At 38.5% G+C, this 25,440-nt stretch overlaps 1 protein-coding gene across 10 annotated transcripts in view; it reads right to left on the reverse strand.

Moving 5' to 3' along the window:
- The window catches only part of FMNL2 (formin like 2), a 328,925-nt gene that overhangs the window by 111,748 nt on the left and 191,737 nt on the right, over positions 1–25,440 (reverse strand). For all 10 annotated transcript variants that reach the window (XR_004370380.2, XM_032755709.2, XM_032755713.2 and 7 more), the window contains exon 2: positions 23,344–23,427. Coding sequence is in view for 9 of the 10 variants with exons in the window: in XM_032755709.2 (XP_032611600.1) it covers positions 23,344–23,427 (84 nt within the window). In the remaining variant the exon portion in view is untranslated. The remainder of the gene's footprint in view (positions 1–23,343; positions 23,428–25,440) is intronic.

Raw genomic sequence — 25,440 nt, forward strand, 5'->3', positions numbered from 1 at the left:
TTCTAAAGACAAGGTCTCACCATGTTGCCCAGGCTGGTATCGAACTCCTGGGCTCAATTTTATTTTTACAATAATAAAATCTGGTGGAGTAGCACATGTAACACATTAGCATTCACTCATTTAGTGAGCCCTATCTTTGACAGTCAGTAAAGGCAGCTTTTTTTCATTTCCTATTTGGGACTGTGGCGACTCAGAAGGCCTACTCAAATACACACATTTGCTGGTCCTGTTGACTGGATTATATTTCCTTAGGACTTGAAATTATGAACAAGGTCTACATGTAATAAACTCACACCTTTTCAAATATGCTTATTTAGCATTTGTTGTTGTATTCCACATATTTTTCATTTGTTTGAACAGCTTACTAACGTATTTCCAAGAAAGAGAAAACAAGGAAGCCTCATGCTTTAAACACAGTTGGTCCACATTGCATCCACTTCTAAGAAAACTCAGGTGGGGCCATTTGCCTTGGTGTAGTCTGCCCATCTCCTCTTTCTACCTCCACTGCTGCCATGGAACCCGTGAAAAAGCTTGTGGCAAATGGGGAGAAGGAGGACAGAAAAAGAAGGTTCTGAAGTTCACTCTTGATTCCACCCACCCTCTAGAAGATGGAGTCATGGAAGCTGCCAATTTTGAGTGCTTTTTGCAAGAGGATCAAAGTGAACAGAAAAGCTGGGAATCTCAGTGGAGGGGTGGTAACTGTCGAAAGGAGCAAGATCACCAAGACTTCGGAGGTGCCTTTTCAATTCATGTTGATAGCTCATCATGACTAAAGAATATTTTTGTTCCTAAGAATAACATTTCTAGACAGTGCAACTGAAGCTGGTAACTTAATAAAGGTACTTATACCATTGACGTCGAGCAAGTAGGCAACGAGGTCCTGAAAATACCATGGTATATGAAGCAGTTTTAAAAGTGTGGGCAATGGAAAACTGCCAACCAAAGCAGTTTCGACTTTTAATACAGTATCTAAAATTCTAATATTTAGAGGGGAAAATATATTAATTGAAATAAATAGGATGCCTATAATCCATCTGAAGTTCTTCAAAATAAATGTGTTTGGCAAAGTGCTGAAATTTTCTTATGTATTTTCCCAATGTTTCTGTTGTTCAAACTGGCCACATTGAAACAGAGAGAAAAGGTTTGGCAAATCAGGTGCTGAATTTACAACTCAAACAGTGGTTCCTTTAGATATTAGACAGGCAACCCCAAGTTTTACAAAAACAACTGGAGCTTTGTATTCTTCCTCCAAACAGTTTTATTTGAATCCCCGGATGCAGGCCGAGTTTTCTTTTCTCTTCTCCCTCTCCCTCTCTCCTTCTTTCGTGGTTCCCACAAAAGTTTTATATGAGTTTTATTTAAGAACTCATGAAAATAGAGCCGGGTGCAGTGGCTCATGCCTGTAATCCCAGCACTTTGGGAGGCTGAGGCAGGTGGATCACCTGTGGTCAGGAGATTGAGACCAGCCTGGCCAACATGGTGAAACCCCACCTCTACTAAAAATACAAAAATTAGTCGGGCATGGTGGCGTGTGCCTGTAATCCCAGCTACTTGGGAGGCTGAAACAGGAGAATCACTTGAACCTGGGAGTTGGAGCTTGCAGTGAGCTGAGATCATGCCACTGCACTCCAGCCTGGGCGACAGAGAGAGTCTCCATCTCAAAAAAAAAAAAAAAAAAAAAAACCTCATATAAAATATTCCAGATAATGAATTTTAATCCTCATCTTCCTGTTTTCTGAACTGGTTAATTTAGAAGTAAGGTAATTAGTAACTCCTTGCCTTTAACAACTACGTGCAATCCATCATGTAGATGATTCTTCAAATACCTTTTAGTGAGATATTTCAAATACAATTAACTTTTCATGTGGGGCAGTACTTTTTGTTTCGCCAATTTTTAACTTATCTTTCAGTGACACTTTACAGTTTATCACATTCTTTAGACCCCTTAGCTCACTCAAGCTTCTGTATCTGGCAAGTAGATATTATCTCCATTTTGCAGATGAGGGAACTGAGGCTTAAAGATTAAATGACTTACCTGAAATCATATACTGTGTGTGTGTGTGTGTGTGTGTGTGTGTGTGTGTGTGTGTGTGTGTGTGTGTGTGTGTGTATAAGGTCTCTGATGTTTTTTCCCAATGTTTCTGTTGTTCAAACACAGGTTTTCTGACTTTTTCTGATTCTTGTTCTTTTTACTATACTATAAGCATGCTCTTCTTGAATAGTATAAACATTTTTTAAAGAGTGGAAACATGTTCTATTCTTCATTGAGTCCCAGTATGTAAAAGAATACTTGGCACACAGTTGATCTTCAATAATGTTCAAAGAATTAAACTTTTTTAAAATGTCATATACAAGTCACTTCTTTCATAAATTAAGGGTAAGTTTTAAAATGTAAAAGTACACAAAGGGACTATAAGCACACTCTACAGGATATAACCCAGCAGGTTCAGTAGACATAAGTTAGTCAAGCTCATGTCAGAGCCAAAGAACATTTGCTGATGAGCTGCAGCTGTGTCTCTCGTAGATCTAAAGCCGTCTAATGCTTTTCATAACCATACATTTCCTCATTAACCCAATCCCCTAAGGCTTATGTTAGCTTCCTCTTTCCCTACTTGTTGCCTAGAAGGTTAGGCTGCGTATACACATATCTGCCTTGCAGACAAGGAAAAGACAAAACGTTTATTGGACTCCATATAATGACCAAGTCTACTGCAACCCAAGGTGGGAAACTAGACCATTCTGCAAAGAACTAAGTGACAGGCTGTGACAGGGGTGTAGTAATTTAATTAGGTAAGTCACAGCAAACAGAATTCATTGGCTATGCTACAACATGGCCTTTTCTACTAGACACAGACAGGCAGACTTAAGTTCTTTCTAAAAAGCTGAACTGTTTATTTGGTTCCTCCTCTCCCTACATGTCCTCCTCCTCTTTCTCCACTTAAATCTAATAGAGTTTGTCATTGAAAGCCTTTCTGTGTAAACGTTTGAAATTGGACATTCCACTCATCTAGCTTAGCATTTCTGATCTTTTACATCCTCTCTATCCAATTACACGAGAAATTAATTGGGGTTAATTTGGTGTGAGCTAGACTCAGAACAAGCATGTTATAAGCATTTCCGCTCCATAAATCACATTTGGATACACAATCAAACAAGAATTCCCTTCCAGTTTATCTTATACCTTCATATTCTGAGGCTTAAGGAAAGAAATTATAACATGACACCTGAAAATAGAAATCTCAGGGAATGAATGGCTCTCAGGGCACACACTGTTGAGTTTCTCTCCCTGTTTGGTATAGCCACACAGTCACTGGCTCTATTTCAGTGGTGTATTAGCAGAGCTACATAAACTGCTTGAACATCCTCAGGGATGAATTAGATGTCACCATCATTACGTGAGTATTAATGTTTTATTATCTGGATCCTAAAATAATTCATTTTAGATAGTAACAATTTAAAGGGCATTGTTTTTGTTCACATAATGTCACTACACTTGAATGTTTTCTTCCTGGAAGCTGGAAGTAGTTGGGCATCCTTTCCAAACGCTGAGTAGGCAAACTGCAGTCTCTAAATGAGCCAATATTACAACCAGCACTATTGCTATTAGTAAGTACTAATGTGTAAGATTTAGCTTAGTGCTAAGTACTCTTCAGAGTTAAGCTGACAGACATAATCCATATCCTCAAAGGTTTTACCCTCTAAAATAGATAATGCTGACACAAGTAACAGGGAGAAGAAAAGATGAGAATAAAATGTTGCAATAATATTGTATATGGATAGAAATGATTTATCCAATAAGGAAGAGGCCAAGAACAGTGCACCTGCATGGTGCGGGGTGGGTTAGGGGAGGGGAGAGGGTTGCCAAGACTGATCAGCATCCCTAAACAGGAGGGCCTGAGGTAAGCCCTAACACCTTGTCCTCCCAGGGCTAACCATTTATACAAACAAAAAATGATTTACACAAATAGACCTAGAGTCCCAAAGAACTGAGAGAACCAAAGTCCCCAAAACAATGCATGCTGCTTGTTCCCCCCAAAATAAAAATTCTGAAATTTCAGAGTAGCTGGCGGACTGTCCCCATCTACAGAAAGTATGCGTATGAGCATGTTGGGGATGGTGAGATAGGAGAGGACAATTGACAGAAAATGAAAAAGTATTAAGTCTCTGCCGACTGACTATAATAGATGGCCAAGAAGGCAAGTTCAGATGAGATTCTAATTTGTATAATAACTACCAGAGGAAGCTAGTGCCAGCTGGGCTACTATTTAGAAGGATCCCGGTGGTTATTATTGGATGAAAACATTTTGCTAAATAAGCCCCTGCCTCTGAACATTTTAAATCTTACTAACATGTTTGGATCCCCTGTTTCCAGGCACTAACATGAAAACTTTAAAAAAGGCTTTTTACTCTTTCACCTATCCAGAACACATTACAGAAGATACTGTAAAAAGCACAAAAAGAATAAATTCAATTGCAAAGCATTAAATCTCATCTCTGAGATGCAACAGACATAGTTGTAATACAAAGTAGAATATGATAAGAGCCATATGTGATCCTCTCAAAGTTCAAAGAAAGGTGAGGCTCTTCCCAACTGAGATGATCAAAGGAACCTCCCTGGAGAAAGTGGCTTTTGAATTGAATTTTGGAAGGCAGGCAGTGCACAGATATCCTGGGATGGTATAAGAGGCAGGAGACAGAGGAGTTTTCCAGATGAGGAACATGGGAACAAAAGCAGAGAAAGGCAGGATATGTGGTAGTAACTTCAAGAGGTTTAGCTGAGTTCTAGTAATCCAGTTTATGAAAATTGCACAAAGGATCTACATGGTAAGTCAGAACAAACGACAGTGGATGTCAAATAATAGGTTAGGATATACAGGACAGACAACAAGGAGTCTTGAATAGTGAAAATGTGCATGATTAATACTGTGTACCTCTTTCCTCCGTTCCCAACTTTTAAAGTTGGCCATTTCTGCGCTAGACTAGACTTGAAAAATCAGCACATCATTCCACAGCCATAGTTTTCTGGAGAGCCTCAAAACATTCTTCAGCTCTGAATATGAAATCATTTTGCTAGTTGAAGAGGAAAGGACAACTTTCCAAGTGTTCCATTACAGCTCTCAGAGTGAAAATAACCTCTGATGAGACTTTTCCAAATGCTTTCTTTTATTTAGACTAGCAAGAATTTATTCTAGTTCGATGAGTCTTTCCTGACCAAAACATCCTATAACTCATTTTCTAATACGTAATATTGAGTAGGTTTCTTTAATCCTACTCCTCTTACTTAGAAATGCCTTTCAAACAAAAAGAAAGTACAGATGATCTTTCAGAGTCCCCAGAGATGGTCATGTATCATACAAATAAAACATTAGGGGTTGGGAGAGAACAGAGTTCAAAATCTGATCAGGAAAAAAAAAAAAGACAAAATAAGCCTTAAGAGTTCTTGTAGAAACCATTAGGCAATTCAAGAGCACTAATATTTTTCAATTACTCAAGAATTTTTTTTAAACTACAAGCTCCGATTTTAAGAATTGCTTTTTCTGACTACAGTTAAATTAATTGGCTTCTCTGAAACTTCATTGGCCTCAATTCAAACAGTGTACAAATTGTGGGTGTAATTATCATAACTTCAATAGGTTCTAGCTGAATCAAACTGAACTGGAATATTCACTGAGGTGGTTTTATTGTCAGTGAAACTTTAAAGCAAGTAGCATGGGAGAAGCTAAAGAAGCTGCTTTCCACTAAAATCAATAAGTGGTGCGAAGGGTCTGATACATGCAAAGAAAGCATGCTTGTGAACAGAATAATTGAAAATAAGAGAAATTCATCAGATCTTAATCATCCTACCCTTACCACTTGCTTTTATTTAATTTAGGCACAGATTTAAACATAAGAACCAAGCTCAGAATACTCAATTTCAACTTTTATCCAAGGCAGTTGTTTCTATTACAGAAGCCATAAAATAGTGTTTAATTATAAAACTGGGTTTTGGTAAGTACGATGATATAATATAATCCATCTCTCTCTACAAAGGCATAAATGAAGTGGTGGGAGGTTGTTCAAAAACAATATTCCTCTAGAAACAAAAAATTGGAAACATTTTTAAAATACATCCCTTAAAATAGCACCCAAAATCATGATATTTAGAGATAAATTTAAAATATGTGTAAGACCTGTATACTACTAGAAATGCCAAAAAAACTCCTGCAAGATATTAAAAACACCTAAATCAATAGAGATTACCATGTTCATAGATCAGAAGAGTCAATATTGTATAAATGTCAGCTCTACTGAAATTGATCTACAGAGTCAGTGCATCTTCTGCCAAAATCCTGGAAGGTTTTTTTCTTAGAAACTGACAAGCTGATTCTAAAATTTATATTAAAATGCAAAGGAACTAGAATAGCCAAAATAGTTTAGCAAAAAAAAAAAGTTGGAGAATTGACACTACCTGATTTCAAGACAGTAATCAAACTAGAGACATACTGGCATAAGGATAAAAATATAGATGAGTAGAACAGAATAGAGAACACAAAAATAGATCCACACGTATATGGCCAATTGGTTTTCAAAGATACCAAGGTAGTTCATGAAAAAAGAGCAGTCTATTAAATAAATTGTGCTGAAACAGTTGGACGTACAGTTAGATAAATATAGAAGCATAGATGGATGGATGGACAGATGACAGACAGATGAGGAAAAAGTACAACTCCACCCTTAACTCATCCCATATATCAAAACAGATTACAGACTAAAACGTAAGAACCAAAACTGTAAAATTTCCAGAAGAAAATATAAGAGATAATCTCTGTGACCTGAAGGTAGACAAAAAATTTCTTAGGAAACAAAATGCAAGAGCCACTTAAAAAAAAATTCAATTTAATCAGAAAAACTTTTGTTCTTCAGAAGATACTATTATAAATACTAAAAAGTGAGACACAAACTAATGAAATATTTGCAAAGTATTTGTTTGATAAAGACTTGTATCCAGAATATTGTTTAAAACTTCTGCAGCTCACTAAGACAAATAACCCACTTTTTAAAAATAGGCAAAAGAGGCTGGGCGCAGTGGCTCACACCTGTAATCCCAGCTCTTTGGGAGGCCAAGGCGGGTGGATCACTTGAGGTCAGGAGTTTGAGACCAGCCTGGCCAACATGGTGAAACCCTGTCTCTACTGAAAATACAAAAATTAGCTGGGCATGGTGGTGCATGCCTGTAATCCTGGCTACTCGGGAGACTGAGGCAGGAGAATCGCTTGAACCCAGGAAATGGAGGTTGCAATGAGCCAAGATCATGCCACTCCACTCCAGCCTGGGCAACAGAGTGAGACTCCATCTCAAATAAAAAAAGAAAAGAAAAAAAATTAAAATAGGCAAAAGATTTGAACAGAGCAGATCCTTCAACAAAGATATACAAATGTCAAACAGGCACATAAAAAGACGCTCAACATCATTAGTCATTAGGGAAATGCAAATTAAAACCACAATGAGATACCGCCATATGCCCATAAAAATGGCTAGAATTTTAAAAGACTGACAATACCAAGGGTTGATGGGATTTGGAGCAAGAGGGACTCTATTACATCGCTGGTAGGAATGCAAAATGGTCTAGCCACTTTGGAAAACACAACTGGTGAATGTTATTGCATATAAATTAGACCTCAATAAAAATAATTAAAAACAGTATATCAAAGTAATTTTAGATATTATTTATTTACGTTGTTACTCAGCACAACTCTCTTGAAAAAGTTTATCTTGCCCTAATGAAGAAGAAATGCACCAGAGACAAGCCAAATATTCATCTTTGTCAATTAATACTTTTGCAGGAAATAAAGTACTCCAAGGGATCCTATAAACCTTAGTTTTACTATTTCAAAAACATATCATTCATAATTCTATTTAAAGAATTAAAAATTATGGTAATTGCATCACAATTTTTTAGTCAGCCTAAAAATGTACCTCCATACCGCAAACCATTAACACGACTTCACTGTCATTTCATATTTGCTTAATTCACAAGCTTGATCCAACTTCTGTACCTCACCTCACCCCTAAACCACATCCCATTCTCATAGATATATAAATATTCTCCTTCTAAAACATGAAAACTAAAGCAACATGTGCTAATAACTTGAAGACCTACATCTTAAACCCAGGCTCCAGTGATCTCACTGTATGCCTTATATCTTAGGCTGGGTACAGTAGTTCACGCCTGTAATCCCAGCACTCTGGGATCACTTGAGGTCAGAAGTTCAAAAGCAGCCTGGCCAACATGGTGAAACCCCGTCACTACTAAAAATACAAAAATTAGCTGGGCGTGGTGTCGGGCTCCTGTAGTCCCAGCTACTCCGGAGGCTGAGGCAGGAGAATCGCTTGAATCTGGGAGGGGAAGGTTGCAATGATCCGACATCGTGCCACTGCGCTCCAGCCTGAGTGACAGACCGAGACTCTGTCTCAAGAAAAAAAAAAAGATCTTACATCTTAATTTTACATTTAGCATAATAAACACAAACACCCCTTCAAATTAGCCCCATATTCTTTCTTTTCATCTTCAGATCCCATGATTAAGCAAACAATAGCTTCAATCTGTGACCCACATGGTCAAAATCAGTCATTAAGCCAAGCTTTCAAATAGGATCTAAGAATAGGCAGAGAAGGAAAGTAGAAAGGAGGTCCCTCTAAATGGGTCATTGCTAAGGACAAAGATATATAAGCACACACCTAACCTGTTAGATGTGTTCATCTTATAGGGTTTTAGACTGACTTGAAGTTATACTCTATCTGAAAATATGGGTACATATATCAACAACTGAGTGGCTGTGGTGAAATCGATTGTGAAGAGAACCAACAGTGGTTTCACGGGTAAGAAACATCTGTATAATGAGATTTCTAGTACCTGAAGATGCTGCTACAAGCCTTGGACTCATCCACAGCTAGTATCCACCATGTTGATGGAGGATATACACAGTCTCTGCCCTATGTATAGCTATTTCTTAAAAAACCCAAATCATATTTCTAATTAGTTTTCCTCCTATCTTCCTGTACTCCCAAATACCTACAGTATCATTAGAAGTTTAAACCAATTTACCTTGTATTTCTACCTAAATAAATGTTGTTTTACTACTGCAGCAGGGATAAAGACTACTGTAGACACCTCAATTTCCTCAATGACTTTAGAAAATGACTTCTTTTAAACTCTTTCTTTCCTTGAAAGTTCATCAAGAACACTGTAGGCAACCAGGAAACACTATGTATCTGGGCTAAGAGCGTTCCATTATATACTTAATCTTTTACAGTTTACTTTTAGGTGTATGTCTTAATCTTTTTTCAACCTTGTTTTGAAACATTCAGCATAATATTTTCTGAAGCATGATGGTCACAGCATCTAGCACATCACGCTTCACAAGGTGAAGTTAATTATTTAATTGCTTGATGGTGAAGAAGCTACAATTGTATGGTGGTTTTCTCAAAAAACTTTTTTAAACATAAAATTTTTCACAATCAGGCATCAGTAGACTTCAGTTTTAGTTTCAGCTCAAGCACTTGCTGTACAACTTCTAGAAAGCCATTTGAGTATGTGTGTGTGTGTGTGTGTGTGTGTGTGTGTGTGTGTGTGTGTGTGAGAGAGAAAGGTGAGCAACAACAGCCTTCCACAAACAAAAGATTATGAGTTAAATGGCCAAATGTTAAAATGACATAAGGTAGTATCTGTATCACTTGGTAGAAATTCTTAGCTAACCTGCCTTAATAAATCATTTTAATTTGCTTAGCAATGATTTTCTAAAAGATAGTGTCAAAGATCAACCTCAGTGTCCTCAGGTTTATAAAAGTCATTCATATGATAAACTTTACTTCAAACAAGACCTCCACGTAGTCTAAGCCAGCTCAGGCAATTAAGTCGTTTTTAAAAGGTGGGGTGGGAGTGGGGGATCTATAATTCCATTTGTATTACTAGGCAGGAAGGCAAGCACTGTGATAATACATTTTGGCAAAACACAGCCTAAAAGTTTCTTTTCTTTTTTTTCCTTCCCCACTTATCTTGCTCCTTCTAAAGCCTAAACATTTCAAACAAGACTAATGCTCTGGCAACGAATACCAAACAGCATTTCTGAGAGAGTATTTCTATCAAGCCACCAAAAAGGACGGTTTTAAAAGGAATAATTGTTTCCTTTCCTCTTTTCACTACCTTTCTTCCTTTTTCTCTCCCCCAATTCCAATCTCTGTAGGGTAGGCCAGAATTTTTCTCTCCACTATGAAAGCTACAAGCCAAAGGAAACCTCTAGAAGAGGAAAGATGTAATGTAAATTCACTTCTAGGTTCAGACCCAACTTTCCAAAACTCCAAAAGCTCAACATACAAAGAGTTGGCATCTGCTATTTGATTGCTTTTCCAGTGTTTCAGAATCAAAGAATCAGAGACCTCGAGTGAGTCTTAAAGGAAAGGAAACTGCTTTTAGGAAGGAAATGAAAAGAAACTTGACTTCTTTTCAACAGCAATTAACTCAGTGCCTTTCCTCAGGTTTGGAGAGCTCAAGAAAATGAAGAGTCGCTTCAAAATCTCAAGCAGAAAATAGCAAAGACACAAAATGCCTTTTTTTTTCTTCTGAGGTGTGGCAAAAATAACCATGTCCCACAGCCAATTCTTGTCTGGTACATTGCTGGAACTCGGGACAAACAAATTGGTACTACCAACCATTTGGAGTCTTTTCCTTGACGTATAAGGAAAACTCATCCACACTCCATGTCTCACCTCACTCCTTCCTTTCCCTCGCCTATAAAACTAAATGCCTAGTCAATGAATAAATTAATGAATATATAAGGGCAAGTTTTAATACTGAATACAACCTAAAACAAATGAACCATAAGACTATCAAAATTGGTAATCATGGCAGACTATCAGTCGCTGTTTAATAAACATTTTCTTCTCCCTCTGGGTGCTCAGCTCGTCTCCATTTCTCATCCTTTCTTGCAGGTCCTTGTCAACAAAGTAAGAGTGCAGGTGATGCATGCCAATTCCAGGCCTGGCCCAGAGACTTCCCAGGTGTGCATCTGCATGTTCTTTCTCCCTTTGACTGGAAAGAGATGACTCCCAGGGTGAAGCGGAAGCTGTGTGTTGAAAATAGCCTCATCTGGGTCCCTGATTGTGTAGAATTTGACCCCCAGTGACCAACAATATCCAACCTGTTATGTAAATTGAAACCTTACTATGTGAATCATTACACATCTTAGTGTCCGTAGCAGACTGAATGGTGGCCCCTAAAAGATATGGCCACGTCCTAACCTCCTCCCCCAACCACCAGTGAGTATAATCATTTGTGGAAAAAAGGGTGTTTGCAGATGTCATGAAGTTAAGGATCTCAAGATGTGATCATCCCAGATTATCCATGTAGGCCCTAAATCCAATAACTGTTCTTATAAAAGACAAGAGAAGACACAGAGAAGAGGAGAAGGCCAGGTAAGGATGGAGGCAGAGATTGGATTTACACAGCCACAAGCCAAAGAATGCCCAGAGCCACCAGAAGCAAAGAGAGGAAAGGAAGGAATCTCCTTCAGGGCCTTGGGAGGGAACAAGGCCCAGTCAACAGCCTGATTTCAGACTTCTGGTCTCCAGAAGGTCTGTGAGAGAACACATTTCTCTTACTGTAAGCCACCAAATGTGCAGTAATTTGTTATGGCAGCCGCAGGACGCTAAGATAGCATCTATTCCTTACCCTATCATTTGGTGCACAGAAAACTACAAAAAACCTTATACTACAGTCACTAATTTAGTTAGTAACGTTTTAGGTAGTAACGATACTCATATTTGTTTTGAAAGTTTTTATATGATAGAAAAAGGTAAATAATTATATTACTGTTAGGAACCAAACATTTCATTGTAAAAGAAAGGTAACTATAAAATCAAAGAGATTAAGCAAATTAATGAAAATTGATTTGAAAATATTGAATTCATAATTTCTGGACCTGTATTTTCAAGGTCTAGAAACTTACACTGAGAAGCAAATTCACTCAGCAGCTATAAAAACCTTTTGCACGCACTTCCTCATCTCTAATACCACCTCCCACTAAAAAGAAAAGGGATCATTGGAGAAATGATTTATCCTGGGCCTGGGCAAAGAAGATACAAGTTAAGATACAAAGAAGATATGTTTCATACCATAAAACAAGCTCTCAAGGATTAATAGGGTCATGTGAAAAGGACACAAGAACCAGCACCAAGGGATTCCCATAGATCAAAGAAGAGATCATATGAGCCTCAAAAATAATATCACACTGATTGAAACATGATGAACCCATAAAAATTCATGAGTTCATGGTGATATTCAAAAAAGGAGACCAGAGAAAACCCACTGGTCATCTTATGAGGTATCTATTAATCCAAATTCTTACTTAAAAAAATAGCAATTGAGGGGAAAAATTCCAGGAATAATTATATTCCAGGATAAACCAAGACCCAGGTGAAAGCTCTAGTTACTAGGTTACTGTATTAATAGAAGGAAAGAGAGATTAGAAAATCATCTTTTTCCAATTTGTAATGAAACTGATTCAACAAAAGATTATCAATTGGTTTCAAACCCATTAGGTACAAGATTGATAGGTAACTGGATGTATATATGGTGTCAAAGTGACACCAAACAGAATTCTCTCCAGCACAAGGGGGAAACACAGTTACACAATGGGGCCATCAAGTTGTCATTGGCCAAACTTATTTAATGATGGGACAACCAGACATTATTTTTCTATGATATTCTTGACAAAGATGTTCAATGTCAATCTGTAATGTCTTTAAGTTTAACTTCTAGTTAACAGGAAGCTCAGGAGCTAAGACACCCCTAGCAAACAGGTAAATGCAAAAAACAAAACTTCCTACAAGAGGGCTTGCCTAGTATATTCACTACATGAGCATCATAAACAAAAGTCTACTCCAGTTTAAAGTAATTTAAGGAACACATGGCCAGATACAATATGTGACTGATCTTGTACCAGATTCTCATTTGTGCAAACTAGAAAGGATGAACGTCTTAAGGAAAATTGAGAACAATAAACTGGACAACAGGAGATATTAAGAAATTACTATTTGTTGTAATTGTGATGACCTTCTTTGAATACAAGAGAAAAATGTGAATACAAGAGACCTTATTTGAATACAAGAGAAAAATTTGAATACAAGAGAAAAATCAGTGCACACTGATTTTTTTTTAAAAAGATGAACTAGAAAACAAATACCAAACAAAAAATCTGACTAATACACATCAAAAGAATGAATGTATAGTAGAGGGCGAAGATCGGATATCAAAATGGTAAGAGAAAACTAAGGGTCAAAAGACAAAATTTGAAAAGAATTAAACAGATCACAAAAACCTAATAATTTTAAAATAGCATTTAATCATACCACAGAATTATGGAAACATGGTAAAAATATGACCAATTTAACACATTAAGTATAGGAAACATGTCAGTTAGCCAGAGGATAGAAGGAAGGGAGAAGAAGGAGAGGGAGAAATGGCTGTCTGCTATCCCAACAGCTGGGAGTGAGAAGCCAGAAAGGAATGAGCATGGCTAAATGTAGAATCAAAGCCTGGAACTTGGGAAACAGGGGCTAAAAGGCAGACTGAGTCTGAAGTCTAGCAGCAAAAAGGAGGAAAAGGGGCAGGGAAAGGTTATTGCTGGCATCACCATCTTTTCCTTCAGCTTCTTCACCACTGTCTCTGCTCTTCCTATGCTTGCTCAAATGACTCTAACATAGCAGCCACCAACACCAAAGTAGGCTATAAAAATGCCACCACTGTCACTACTCATTTATTACCCCTGGTGCTCCAAGAACAAACCCTCCTTACCTGGAATGGCCCACAGGAAATAATTTATCAGGATTCTGTAGTATTTGTTTACTAGGCAGGAAAGAGCTTTAACTGGCTCACAAAAACATGAACATTAAAAAAAATAATAATCAACACTAAAAACCATGGAGATATATTTGCTCTTTAATTTTTTAGGAAATTTAATTCCAATGGCAAATTGGCTTAAATATTGATGCAAGTTCTCCAGTAAAAAACCTGCCTTTCTTTTTTAAAGAAATAGTATTAGACCACAAGTAAAGGGTTTAAAAAATAATTATATTCTTAATGATTAAATACATGTATATGGTATGGGTCAGCTGTGTTGAAAAAGACAAGAGAAAACCTCTCACAATGAGAGTAATGAGGCTTCTTAGTGCCACTGGCGTGACTCAGCTCTGGCTGAGTGGCAGCAGACGGCTTCCCCTTCCCTAGATCAGGACCCATGCCAAGCCTGGAGAGATGCAGTGTGACCTCCCTGAAACGCTTAACACAGGAAGCTGAGTCTAAGTGGCTATAATTTCCTGCTACCTCTTCACGCTCATCTTTTGTTTTGTTTTTTAATCCGCTTCACTCCATCGCTTTAAACAAGTAAAGAAAGGGGAGATTTTCCATGTCTCACCCTTCCCTTGGTCCCTTCCCCCAAGGCTACTATGCAAAGCAACAGCCAGCCATCAGGAGGCAAGGTCCACTCATGCCAAATCACCACAGAAAATAACCAATCACACCCTCAGCAACAGCAAACACAGAAGGAAGCTTTTATAACCCAGCATAGGGATGGGTCTAACAGCTTCTGGACTGGATTATATGTTGGTGGAATCTATACCCATCCACATTAGTCATCTCCAATGTCCTGAATTCTTTGACTAACCCCTTCCACTTGATCATCCAGCAGAGGCACAGTTATGAATCCACAACCCGTAAGTTCTATAGGTACCCCCTAAATCACTTGAGCAGCCACACACAAAACTTTGGTGAGAAACCCTTACCTACTATAATTTTTGCTTCAATGGCTTGTTTCCAGATCCCTGGTATAACAGGCAACAAATGAAAAAGCTTGTGAGTAGAGTTTGGAAACAGATGTTCTTGTTTCACTATCTGGGTGACCTTGGCATTGGCCTAGTCGTTTAGGCTCTATGAACCTCAGTTTCATCATCTATAAAATAAGGGGCTTGGGGAACAGATAGGAAAGGCGAAGGGACGTGCACTTCACTCCACATGCTCCTCCACAAGCTTTCTTGGACAAGCATGTGTTAACTTTTTCAATAGAAAAAGTAAAGTCAGAGTGGCTTGGGATAAATGGTCTCTTAACAGCCCTTCTAGATATAAATGATCTAAAAGCCTAAATTCATCCAGGATCTCTAACCCCCCTAAACCAGCATTTAGCCACAGTACCCACTGTGCTAAGAGCTCCAAACTTACAGGAAATGGCCAAAGCTCCAAAACCGAAACATGCAGCACAGGGTCTGCACCAAAAACTGAGGCACAAGTGAGATTAATTTCTCTCTTTCCATAAGTGTAAATACCACTGAAAGCGCTCTTACAGCTAAGTAGCTTCAGGGGTTTTTTTTTTTTTTTTTTTTTTTTGAGACGGAGTCTCGCTCTGTCGCCCAGGCTGGAGTGCAGTGGCACGATCTCGGTTCACTGCAAGCTCTGCCTCCCAGGTTCACGCCATTCTCTTGCCTCAGCATCTCCGAGTAGCTGGGACTACAGGCGCCCGCCACCACGCCCGGCTAATTTTTTTTTTTGTATTTTTAGTAGAGACGGGGTTTCACCGTGGTCTTGATCTCCTGACCTCGTGATCCGCCCGCCTCAGCCTCCCAAAGTGCTGGGATTACAAGCGTGAGCCACCGCGCCCGGCCAGCTTCAGAGGCTTTATTTGCAGTTATCAAAGAAACCTGACATTTCTAGCTTTCTACGCTCACACTACAAAATTTGCCTCTGTGTCACCACAGAGTCCTTAAATTAATAATGTCTTCATGGGAACTGTGTTCACCTACTATAACACAGAAATGGGTACGCTGGGATACACCTCACTGCACCCAAAATCCAGCAGAGATGTCTCTCTTCCGTGGCTTCCGTAGCCCCACTCCCTCTAGAATTAGTTAGACACGTCTCCCATCTTACTTTGACCTTTGATACCCACTAGAAGCGCAGGTCATCTTTATATTTATACAATGAGCCAGGAAAGGAACAAGAGGCATTTCTGCGACATTATTACCATAGAAAGCTCTTTGGGATTTAATCTTAATTTGGTTAAATTTGGGACAGAATTTCTGGAATTTATTCTCTATTCCTATCAGCATGTCATATTAAGAAATATTTATCTTCTTGGTTGTGTCTCTGCCTGGCTTTGGTATCAGGATGATGCTGGCTTCATAAAATGTGTTAGGGAGGATTCCCTCTTTTTCTATCGATTGGAATAGTTTCAGAAGGAATGGTACCAGTTCCTCCTTGTACCTCTGGTAGAATTCAGCTGTGAATCCATCAGGTCCTGGACTCTTTTTGGTTGGTAAGCTATTGATTATTGCCACAATTTCAGAACCTGTTATTGGTCTATTCAGAGATTCGACTTCTTCCTGATTTAGTCTTGGGAGGGTGTATTTGTCGAGGAATTTATCCATTTCTTCTAGATTTTCTAGTTTATTTGCATAGAGGTGTTTGTAGTATTCTCTGGTGGTAGATTGTATTTCTGTGGGATCGGTGGTGATATCCCCTTTTTCGTTTTTTATTGCATCTATTTGATTCTTCTCTCTTTTCTTCTTGATTAGTCTTGCTAGCGGTCTATCAATTTTGTTGATCTTCTCAAAAAACCAGCTCCTGGATTCATTAATTTTTTGAAGGGTTTTTTGTGTCTCTATTTCCTTCAGTTCTGCTCTGATTTTAGTTATTTCTAGCCTTCTGCTAGCTTTTGAATGTGTTTGCTCTTGCTTTTCTAGTTCTTTTAATTGTGATGTTAAGGTGTCAATTTTGGATCTTTCCTGTTTTCTCTTGTGGGCATTTAGTGCTATAAATTTCCCTCTACACACTGCTTTGAATGTGTCCCAGAGATTCTGGTAGGTTGTGTCTTTGTTCTCGTTGGTTTCAAAGAACATCTTTATTTCTGCCTTCATTTCATTATGTACCCAATAGTCATTCAGGAGCAGGTTGTTCAGTTTCCATGTAGTTGAGCGGTTTTGAGTGAGTTTCTTAATCCTGAGTTCTAGTTTGATTGCACTGTGGTCTGAGAGACAGTTTGTTATAATTTCTGTTCTTTTACATTTGCTGAGGAGAGCTTTACTTCCAACTATGTGGTCAATTTTGGAATAGGTGTGGTGTGGTGCTGAAAAAAATGTATATTCTGTTGATTTGGGGTGGAGAGTTCTGTAGATGTCTATTAGGTCCACTTTGTTTAGAGCTGAGTTCAATTCCTGGATATCCTTGTTAACTTTCTGTCTAGATGACCTGTCTAATGTTGACAGTGGGGTGTTAAAATCTCCCATTATTATTGTGTGGGAGTTTAAGTCCCTTTGGAGGTCACTCAGGACTTGCTTTATGAATCTGGGTGCTCCTGTGTTGGGTGCATATATATTTAGGATAGTTAGCTCTTCTTGTTGAATTGATCCCTTTACCATTATGTAATGGCCTTCTTTGTCTCTTTTGATCTTTGTTGGTTTAAAGTCTATTTTGTCAGAGACTAGGATTGCAACCCCTGCCTTTTTTTGTTTTCCATTTGCTTGATAGATCTTCCTCCATCCCTTTATTTTGAGTCTCTGTGTGTCTCTGCACGTGAGATGGGTTTCCTGAATACAGCACACTGATGGGTCCTGACTCCTTATCCAGTTTGCCAGTCTGTGTCTTTTAATTGGAGCATTTAGCCCATTTACATTTAACGTTAATATTGTTATGTGTGAATCTGATCCTGTCATTATGATGTTAGTTGGTTATTTTGCTCATTAGTTGATGCAGTTTCTTCCTAGCCTCGATGGTCTTTACAATTTGGCATGTTTTTGCGGTGGCTGGTACCGGCTGTTCCTTTCCATGTTTAGTGCTTCCTTCAGGAGCTCTTTTAGGGCAGGCCTGGTGGTGACAAAATCACTCAGCGTTTGCTTGTCTGTAAAGTATTTTATTTCTCCTTCACTTATGAAGCTTAGTTTGGCTGGATAGGAAATTCTGGGTTGAAAATTCTTTTCTTTAAGAATGTTGAATATCGGCCCCCACTCTCTTCTGGCTTGTAGAGTTTCTGCCGAGAGATCAGCTGTTAGCCTGATGGGCTTCCCTTTGTGGGTAACCCGACCTTTCTCTCTGGCTGCCCTTAACATTTTTTCCTTCATTTCAACTTTGGTGAATCTGACAATTATGTGTCTTGGAGTTGCCCTTCTCGAGGAGTATCTTTGTGGCGTTCTCTGTATTTCCTGAATCTGAATGTTGGCCTGCGTTGCTAGATTGGGGAAGTTCTCCTGGATAATATCTTGCAGAGTGTTTTCCAACTTGGTTCCATTCTCCCCGTCATTTTCAGGTACACCAATCAGACGTAGGTTTGGTCGTTTCACGTAGTCCCAAATTTCTTGGAGGCTTTGTTCATTTCTTTTTATTCTTTTTTCTCTAGACTTCCCTTCTCGCTTCATTTCATTCATTTCATCTTCCATCTGCGATACCCTTTCTTCCAGTTGATCGCATCTGCTACTGAGGCTTCTGCAATCTTCACGTAGTTCTCGAAACTTGGCTTTCAGCTCCTCCATCTCCTTTAAGCCCTTCTCTCCATTGGTTATTCTAGTTATCCATTCTTCTAATTTTTTTTCAAAGTTTTTAACTTCTTTGCTATTGTTTTGAATTTCCTCCCGTAGCTCAGAGTAGTTTGATCGTCTGAAGCCTTCTTCTCTCAACTCGTCAAAGAATTTTAGACCAATATCCTTGACGAACATTGATGCAAAAATCCTCAATAAAATACTGGCAACCCGAATCCAGCAGCACATCAAAAAGCTTATACACCATGATCAAGTGGGCTTCATCCCTGGGATGCAAGGCTGGTTCAACATACGCAAATCAATAAATGTAATCCAGCATATAAATAGAACCAAAGACAAAAACCACATGATTATCTCAATAGATGCAGAAAAGGCTTTTGACAAAATTCAACAACCCTTCATGCTAAAAACTCTCAATAAATTAGGTATTGATGGGACGTATCTCAAAATAATAAGAGCTATATACGATAAACCCACAGCCAATATCATACTGAATGGGCAAAAACTGGAAGCATTCCCTCTGAAAACTGGCACAAGACAGGGATGCCCTCTCTCACCGCTCCTATTCAACATAGTGCTGGAAGTTCTGGCCAGAGCAATCAGGCAGGAGAAGGAAATAAAGGGTATTCAATTAGGAAAAGAGGAAGTCAAATTGTCCCTGTTTGCAGATGACATGATTGTATATCTAGAAAACCCCATTGTCTCAGCCCAAAATCTCCTTAAGCTGATTCAGCAACTTCAGCAAAGTCTCAGGATACAAAATCAATGTACAAAAATCACAAGCATTCTTGTACACCAATCACAGACAAACAGAGAGCCAAATCATGAGTGAACTCCCATTCACAATTGCTTCAAAGAGAATAAAATACCTAGGAATCCAACTTACAAGGGATGTGAAGGACTTCTTCAAGGAGAACTACAAACCACTGCTCAATGAAATCAAAGAGGATACAAACAAATGGAAGAACATTCCATGCTCATGGGTTGGAAGAATCAATATCGTGAAAATGGCCATACTGCCCAAAGTAATTTATAGATTCAATGCCATCCCCATCAAGCTACCAATGACTTTCTTCACAGAATTGGAAAAAACTACTTTAAAGTTCATATGGAACCAAAAAAGAGCCCGCATTGCCAAGTCAATCCTAAGCCAAAAGAACAAAACTGGAGGCATCACGCTACCTGACTTCAAACTATACTACAAGGCTACAGTAACCAAAACAGCATGGTACTGGTACCACAACAGAGATATAGATCAATGGAACAGAACAGAGCCCTCAGAAATGATGCCGCATATCTACAACTATTTGATCTTTGACAAACCTGACAAAAACAAGAAATGGGGAAAGGATTCCCTATTTAATAAATGGTGCTGGGAAAACTGGCTAGCCATATGTAGAAAGCTGCAACTGGATCCCTTCCTTACACCTTATACAAAAATTAATTCAAGATGGATTAAAGACTTACATGTTAGACCTAAAACCATTAAAATCCTACAAGAAAACCTAGGCAATACCATTCAGGCCATAGGCGTGGGCAAGGACTTCATGTCTAAAACACCAAAAGCAATGGCAACAAAAGCCAAAATTGACAAATGGGATCTCATTAAACTAAAGAGCTTCTGCACAGCAAAAGAAACTACCATCAGAGTGAACAGGCAACCTACAGAATGGGAGAAAATTTTTGCAACCTACTCATCTGACAAAGGGCTAATATCCAGAATCTACAATGAACTCAAACAAATTTACAAGAAAAAAACAAACAACCCCATCAAAAAGTGGGCAAAGGACATGAACAGACACTTCTCAAAAGAAGACATTTATGCAGCCAGAAAACACATGAAGAAATGCTCATCATCACTGGCCATCAGAGAAATGCAAATCAAAACCACAGTGAGATACCATCTCACACCAGTTAGAATGGCCATCATTAAAAAATCAGGAAACAACAGGTGCTGGAGAGGATGTGGAGAAATAGGAACACTTTTACACTGTTGGTGGGACTGTAAACTAGTTCAACCATTGTGGAAGTCAGTGTGGCGATTCCTCAGGGATCTCGAACTAGAAATACCATTTGACCCAGCCATCCCATTACTGGGTATATACCCAAAGGAGTATAAATCATGCTGCTATAAAGACACATGCACACGTATGTTTATTGCGGCACTATTCACAATAGCAAAGTCTTGGAACCAACCCAAATGTCCAACAACAATAGACTGGATTAAGAAAATGTGGCACATATACACCATGGAATACTATGCAGCCATAAAAAATGATGAGTTCGTGTCCTTTGTAGGGACATGGATGAAACTGGAAAACATCATTCTCAGTAAACTATCGCAAGGACAAAAAACCAAACACCGCATGTTCTCACTCATAGGTGGGAATTGAACAATGAGAACTATGGACACAGGAAGGGGAACATCACATTCCGGGTACTGTTGTGGGGTGGGGGGTGGGGGGGGGCGGGGACAGCATTAGGAGATATACCTAATGCTAAATGACGAGCTGGTGGGTGCAGGAAATCAACATGGCACATGGATGCATATGTAACAAACCTGCACATTGTGCACATGTACCCTAAAAGCTAAAGTATAATAAAAAAAAAAAAAAAAGAAATATTTATCTTCAACATGAATGTATTTAGTCCCACTGAATTATTACATTTAAAAATGGTATCCTTCTTTCTTTAAAGTAATTCCTAGAAATGAGCAGTGAATTGCTTTCCTTTACCAAAAGCAAACCACACTGACAGGTAGAGGAAAGTGAGAAGGATATGGAAACAGCAAACTTCTGCTTAGTCTTCCAGGCCACCTCTTTCAACTGCTTTCTCCCTTCTGCCCTCTCTGCCAATAATGCAACCTTCCTCTCCACTGTCTTCCATAGTAGCCATTATTTCTTTCATTCAACATGTTTTCAATAAGCACATTTTCAAGCACTAGGCAAGTTGCTAGAGGCCTATATCCTAAAGGAACTTACTCTTGAGGGAGACACACTTAAATAAATACTTACAAAACAAAGTGATAGACTAATGCAATCATATAGAAGTATGAAAAAGTTGATGCCCCAAATTAAATAATGAACTGCCACTTCATGATAAAGTCAAGTCATGAGAAAGCATTTGACACTCCATATTTGCTTCCTTAGAGAGAAGCAGAACAGATTCAATGCACCAATTTCTACAATGCCTATAGCACAGAGAACATTTCAGTTTAGTTACCAATGCGAGAATAATCTTTGTTCACCAGTAATGCTGATATATTTATATTTATCTTGTTCAAAATTGTAATTTACAAAAGTTTACAACTTCATGTAAGTTTTTTTCAGTGAGGAAATCAGTGTGGAGGGAAAATGTGGGCAGGAATAATTAGATGAAGCCATGGATGAGGTTGGTAAAACATATGTCATTGAAGTACTGTGTAGTTGGTATAAATGGTCTCTTACAACCATTTATACCAAATTTGTGGCTCAGGCCACAGATCTGGCTCTGAGAATCTTAGCAACCAAGGAAAACAATGACCAGTTCCATGATTCACCATGTCCATATGGTAATTTTTCATGGAACTGAAACCTGAAATAATTTCTCCATAGGTCCTCACACACATAGTCATATAGTTTCTTTTGGAAATCAATTTCTTTAACATTATCTATCACTTTGTGTACCTTTCTTGTAACATGTATCCTAAATAACATATACTATATCCACATTATATGCTTAAGAAGAAGTAAAATTAATATTTGTATCCAAGAAGTAAAATTAATATTTGTATTAATATTTGCATGCACACGGCATTGTGGCCCGGGGGTGTCCTGTATGTTAGATACCAACACCACCCCACAGTCATCATTTTAAGGCTTCACAAATAAGATTTGCATTAATATTTTTAGACTAGAAATCTACAGCTGAGGCTTTTTCTGACAGCATCATATAACAGCTATTCAAACCATAAAGTATGTTTGGATAACAGATAATGATATATTTGTGTATTAGTCCATTTTTGTACTGCTGATAAAGACATACCTGAGACTGGGCAATTTACAAAGGAAAGACAGTTAATGGAGAACTCCCAGTTCCATGTGGTTGGGGAAGCCTCACAATCATGGTGGAAGGTGAAAGGCATGTCTCATATGGAGGCAGACAAGAGAAAAGAGCTTGTGCAGGGAAACTCCCCCTTATGATAACCATCAGATCTCATGAGACTTACTCACTATACTGTTATCACGAGAACAGCATGGGAAAGACCTGCCCCCATAATTCAATTACCTCCCACCGGGTTCCACTCATAACATGTGGGAATTCAAGATGAGATTTGGGTGGGGACACAGCCAAACCACATCAATTTGATATAACTTTCCCTGAATCTTTTGAGGACAAGTTGAAAATAAAAACAATAACGGTCACAATATTTAATATCTGGGCCCTTCAGCAGCAACAGAGGCAGCCACACAAGTTTAGAGGCACCTACTATGTGCCCAGTATTATTCTATGTACTTTACAATCAAACAAAATCAACAATAATTTCTTGGAAGCATCTCAGTCACTAATCAAATATTCCCAATTTTCTCAAGAAGTCTTTTTAATAATTAGCTTGTTCAAATTGGGATCCAAAGAAGATCCACAAAAACATATTGTTATTTCTCTGAAGTTCTCTTCTTTTTTCCTATCTCTGTTGCAGAAGCAAATATCTTGTTTTTCAATCATGATATAATTGTCATACCATCAAATTCACACTGGATCTCTTCTTTCATTACTTTTTTCATAAAAGAGAGTGTCACTGTTTCTTACCTGATCACAAATCAGTTCCCATTTTTTCTCATTGTCATACTGCCGCAGTAACCTGGCTTTGTCAGGAGGTAGGTTCATAGCATTCTGTCAAAAAAAAAAAAAAGAGAGAAAAGATGTCACATTCCACAGGCAGGCTTCCAAATTGGTAACTTGCAGGCAGACCAAATAATACCACTATGGTTTTTTCATGACTTTCTCTCAATTCCTAGTATCTGATTAAACCCAAACACCCACAGAAGTCACTTAAACATCAAATCGGTTAGATGAGAGGCAGGAAACTCTGAAGTTCTATGGTGGGACACGTGAGATGATCGGCTTTGAACAATCAGACTTGCATTTTAGCAAAGGTGATGCCTTGTCGCTTTGGCAGACTCCCTTTCTACTCAACAAAAAGGTCACAAGGTATCCAATTTCTTTGTAAAGCACTGTAGCCCCACCAGACACAAAACAGAAAACACCAAAAGAGAACTCAATGACCAGAACCACTGATAGATTCAAATTATACTCACTGTGATAAACAACTTATGAGGAAAAGAACAGATTAAAAAAACAAGACAATGATTCAACTATTTTTTGTCCCCTCTGTGCGATGACAGTATTCCTTGAGGACATATGTTAACATTTATGTCAACATTAATAACCACAATTCTCAGTTTAGCTATATTGGTTTATGAAGGTGAGTTTGCAGTAGGAAATTAATCATGAGCCAAATGAGATGTCCAGACATCAGCACTCATATAAACCCCCCTCTTAACACAGCACACCTTCTGTAGTGCTGGTCATGGAATTTTCCCAGGTACTTTCACATGTCATGAATCTAATGTCCCAAATGACACAATCATATATATTTTTAAGATACTAGGTTTGGATGCAAAGTGAGATCTTTGGCAAAAGACCATGGCAGAGTAAGAACGCCTCAGAAAGAATTCAGATCTATTCTTCTGGCCTCCCCAAAGTTCTCATGTGCTAAACAACTGAGCTAAGTAGTCAATTAAAGTATTACATCTATTTATCATCCTGTCTATCCCCTGGCATCAACACTCTAAGTCATACCTATCCCTAAATAAACAATGCAGTCCCTTATCTGGGTCAATATTCAAGCAGACAAATGCAAAGGTCTTGAACTTTTAATGCTCAAGCTCCCAGCTCTCTGAAGGACTTGGCTTAGGGAGAAACAATTCCCCTGGTCATGGTTATTCTCTCGTGTTATAGGGTGAAACAAGTTTAATAGAGGCAAAGGTGAGTGTGCTGTCCTGACTTAATGATAGAGAATCAACCATTGATTATGATAAATTAACCCAAGCATTTTCCCTTAAACTCAATCTAACATCTAGATTTGTATGCCTTAAGTATATCTGTCACCTATTTGAGTCTAATCCATCAGATTTTACAATAACCTGTCTTTAAAATATTTATTTATTTATTTATTTATTTATTTATTTTTGAGATGGGGTTTCACTCCTGTTGCCCAGGCTGGAGTGCAATGGCACGATCTCGGCTCACTGCAACCTCCACTTCCCAGGTTCAAGTGATTTTCCTGCCTCAGCCTCCCAAGTAGCTGGGATTACAGGAACTCGCCACCATGTCTGGCTAATTTTTGTATTCTTAATAGAGATGGGGTTTCACCATGTTGGCCAGGCTGGTCTTGAACTCCTGACCTCAGGTGATCCGCCCACCTCAGCCTCCCAAAGTGCTGGGATTACAGGCATGAGCCACCGTGCCTGGCCTAAAATATTCAATATTTTAATCGCCCCCCTCAAAGCTGACAATTACTTTGAAGAGCTTTGAACTTTATAAAGAGTTTTCAATGGCACTGCCAAAGCTTCTTAGATATAGAAACATCTAATATGGGAAAATGTGTTCATATGGCCTATCTTCATGGAATATCTACTTGAACTACAATGGAAAAAATATATTTGTAATTATTAGTTATTACAATTTGACAATGTTAAAAAATAACTCCTGGGATAAGGCAAAGGAGAATTTCACATGTATCGTTCTGAGGGAGTCTAATATTATTCACTGGTAAATGGTCAGTCCATCATTGCTTATTTGCACTCGAGAGAAGGAGGTTTTCCTCTTAAACTGGTGTTGACC

Source organism: Hylobates moloch, unplaced genomic scaffold (genome assembly GCF_009828535.3).
Source record: "Hylobates moloch isolate HMO894 unplaced genomic scaffold, HMol_V3 SCAFFOLD_1, whole genome shotgun sequence".
Classification (NCBI taxonomy): domain Eukaryota; kingdom Metazoa; phylum Chordata; class Mammalia; order Primates; family Hylobatidae; genus Hylobates; species Hylobates moloch.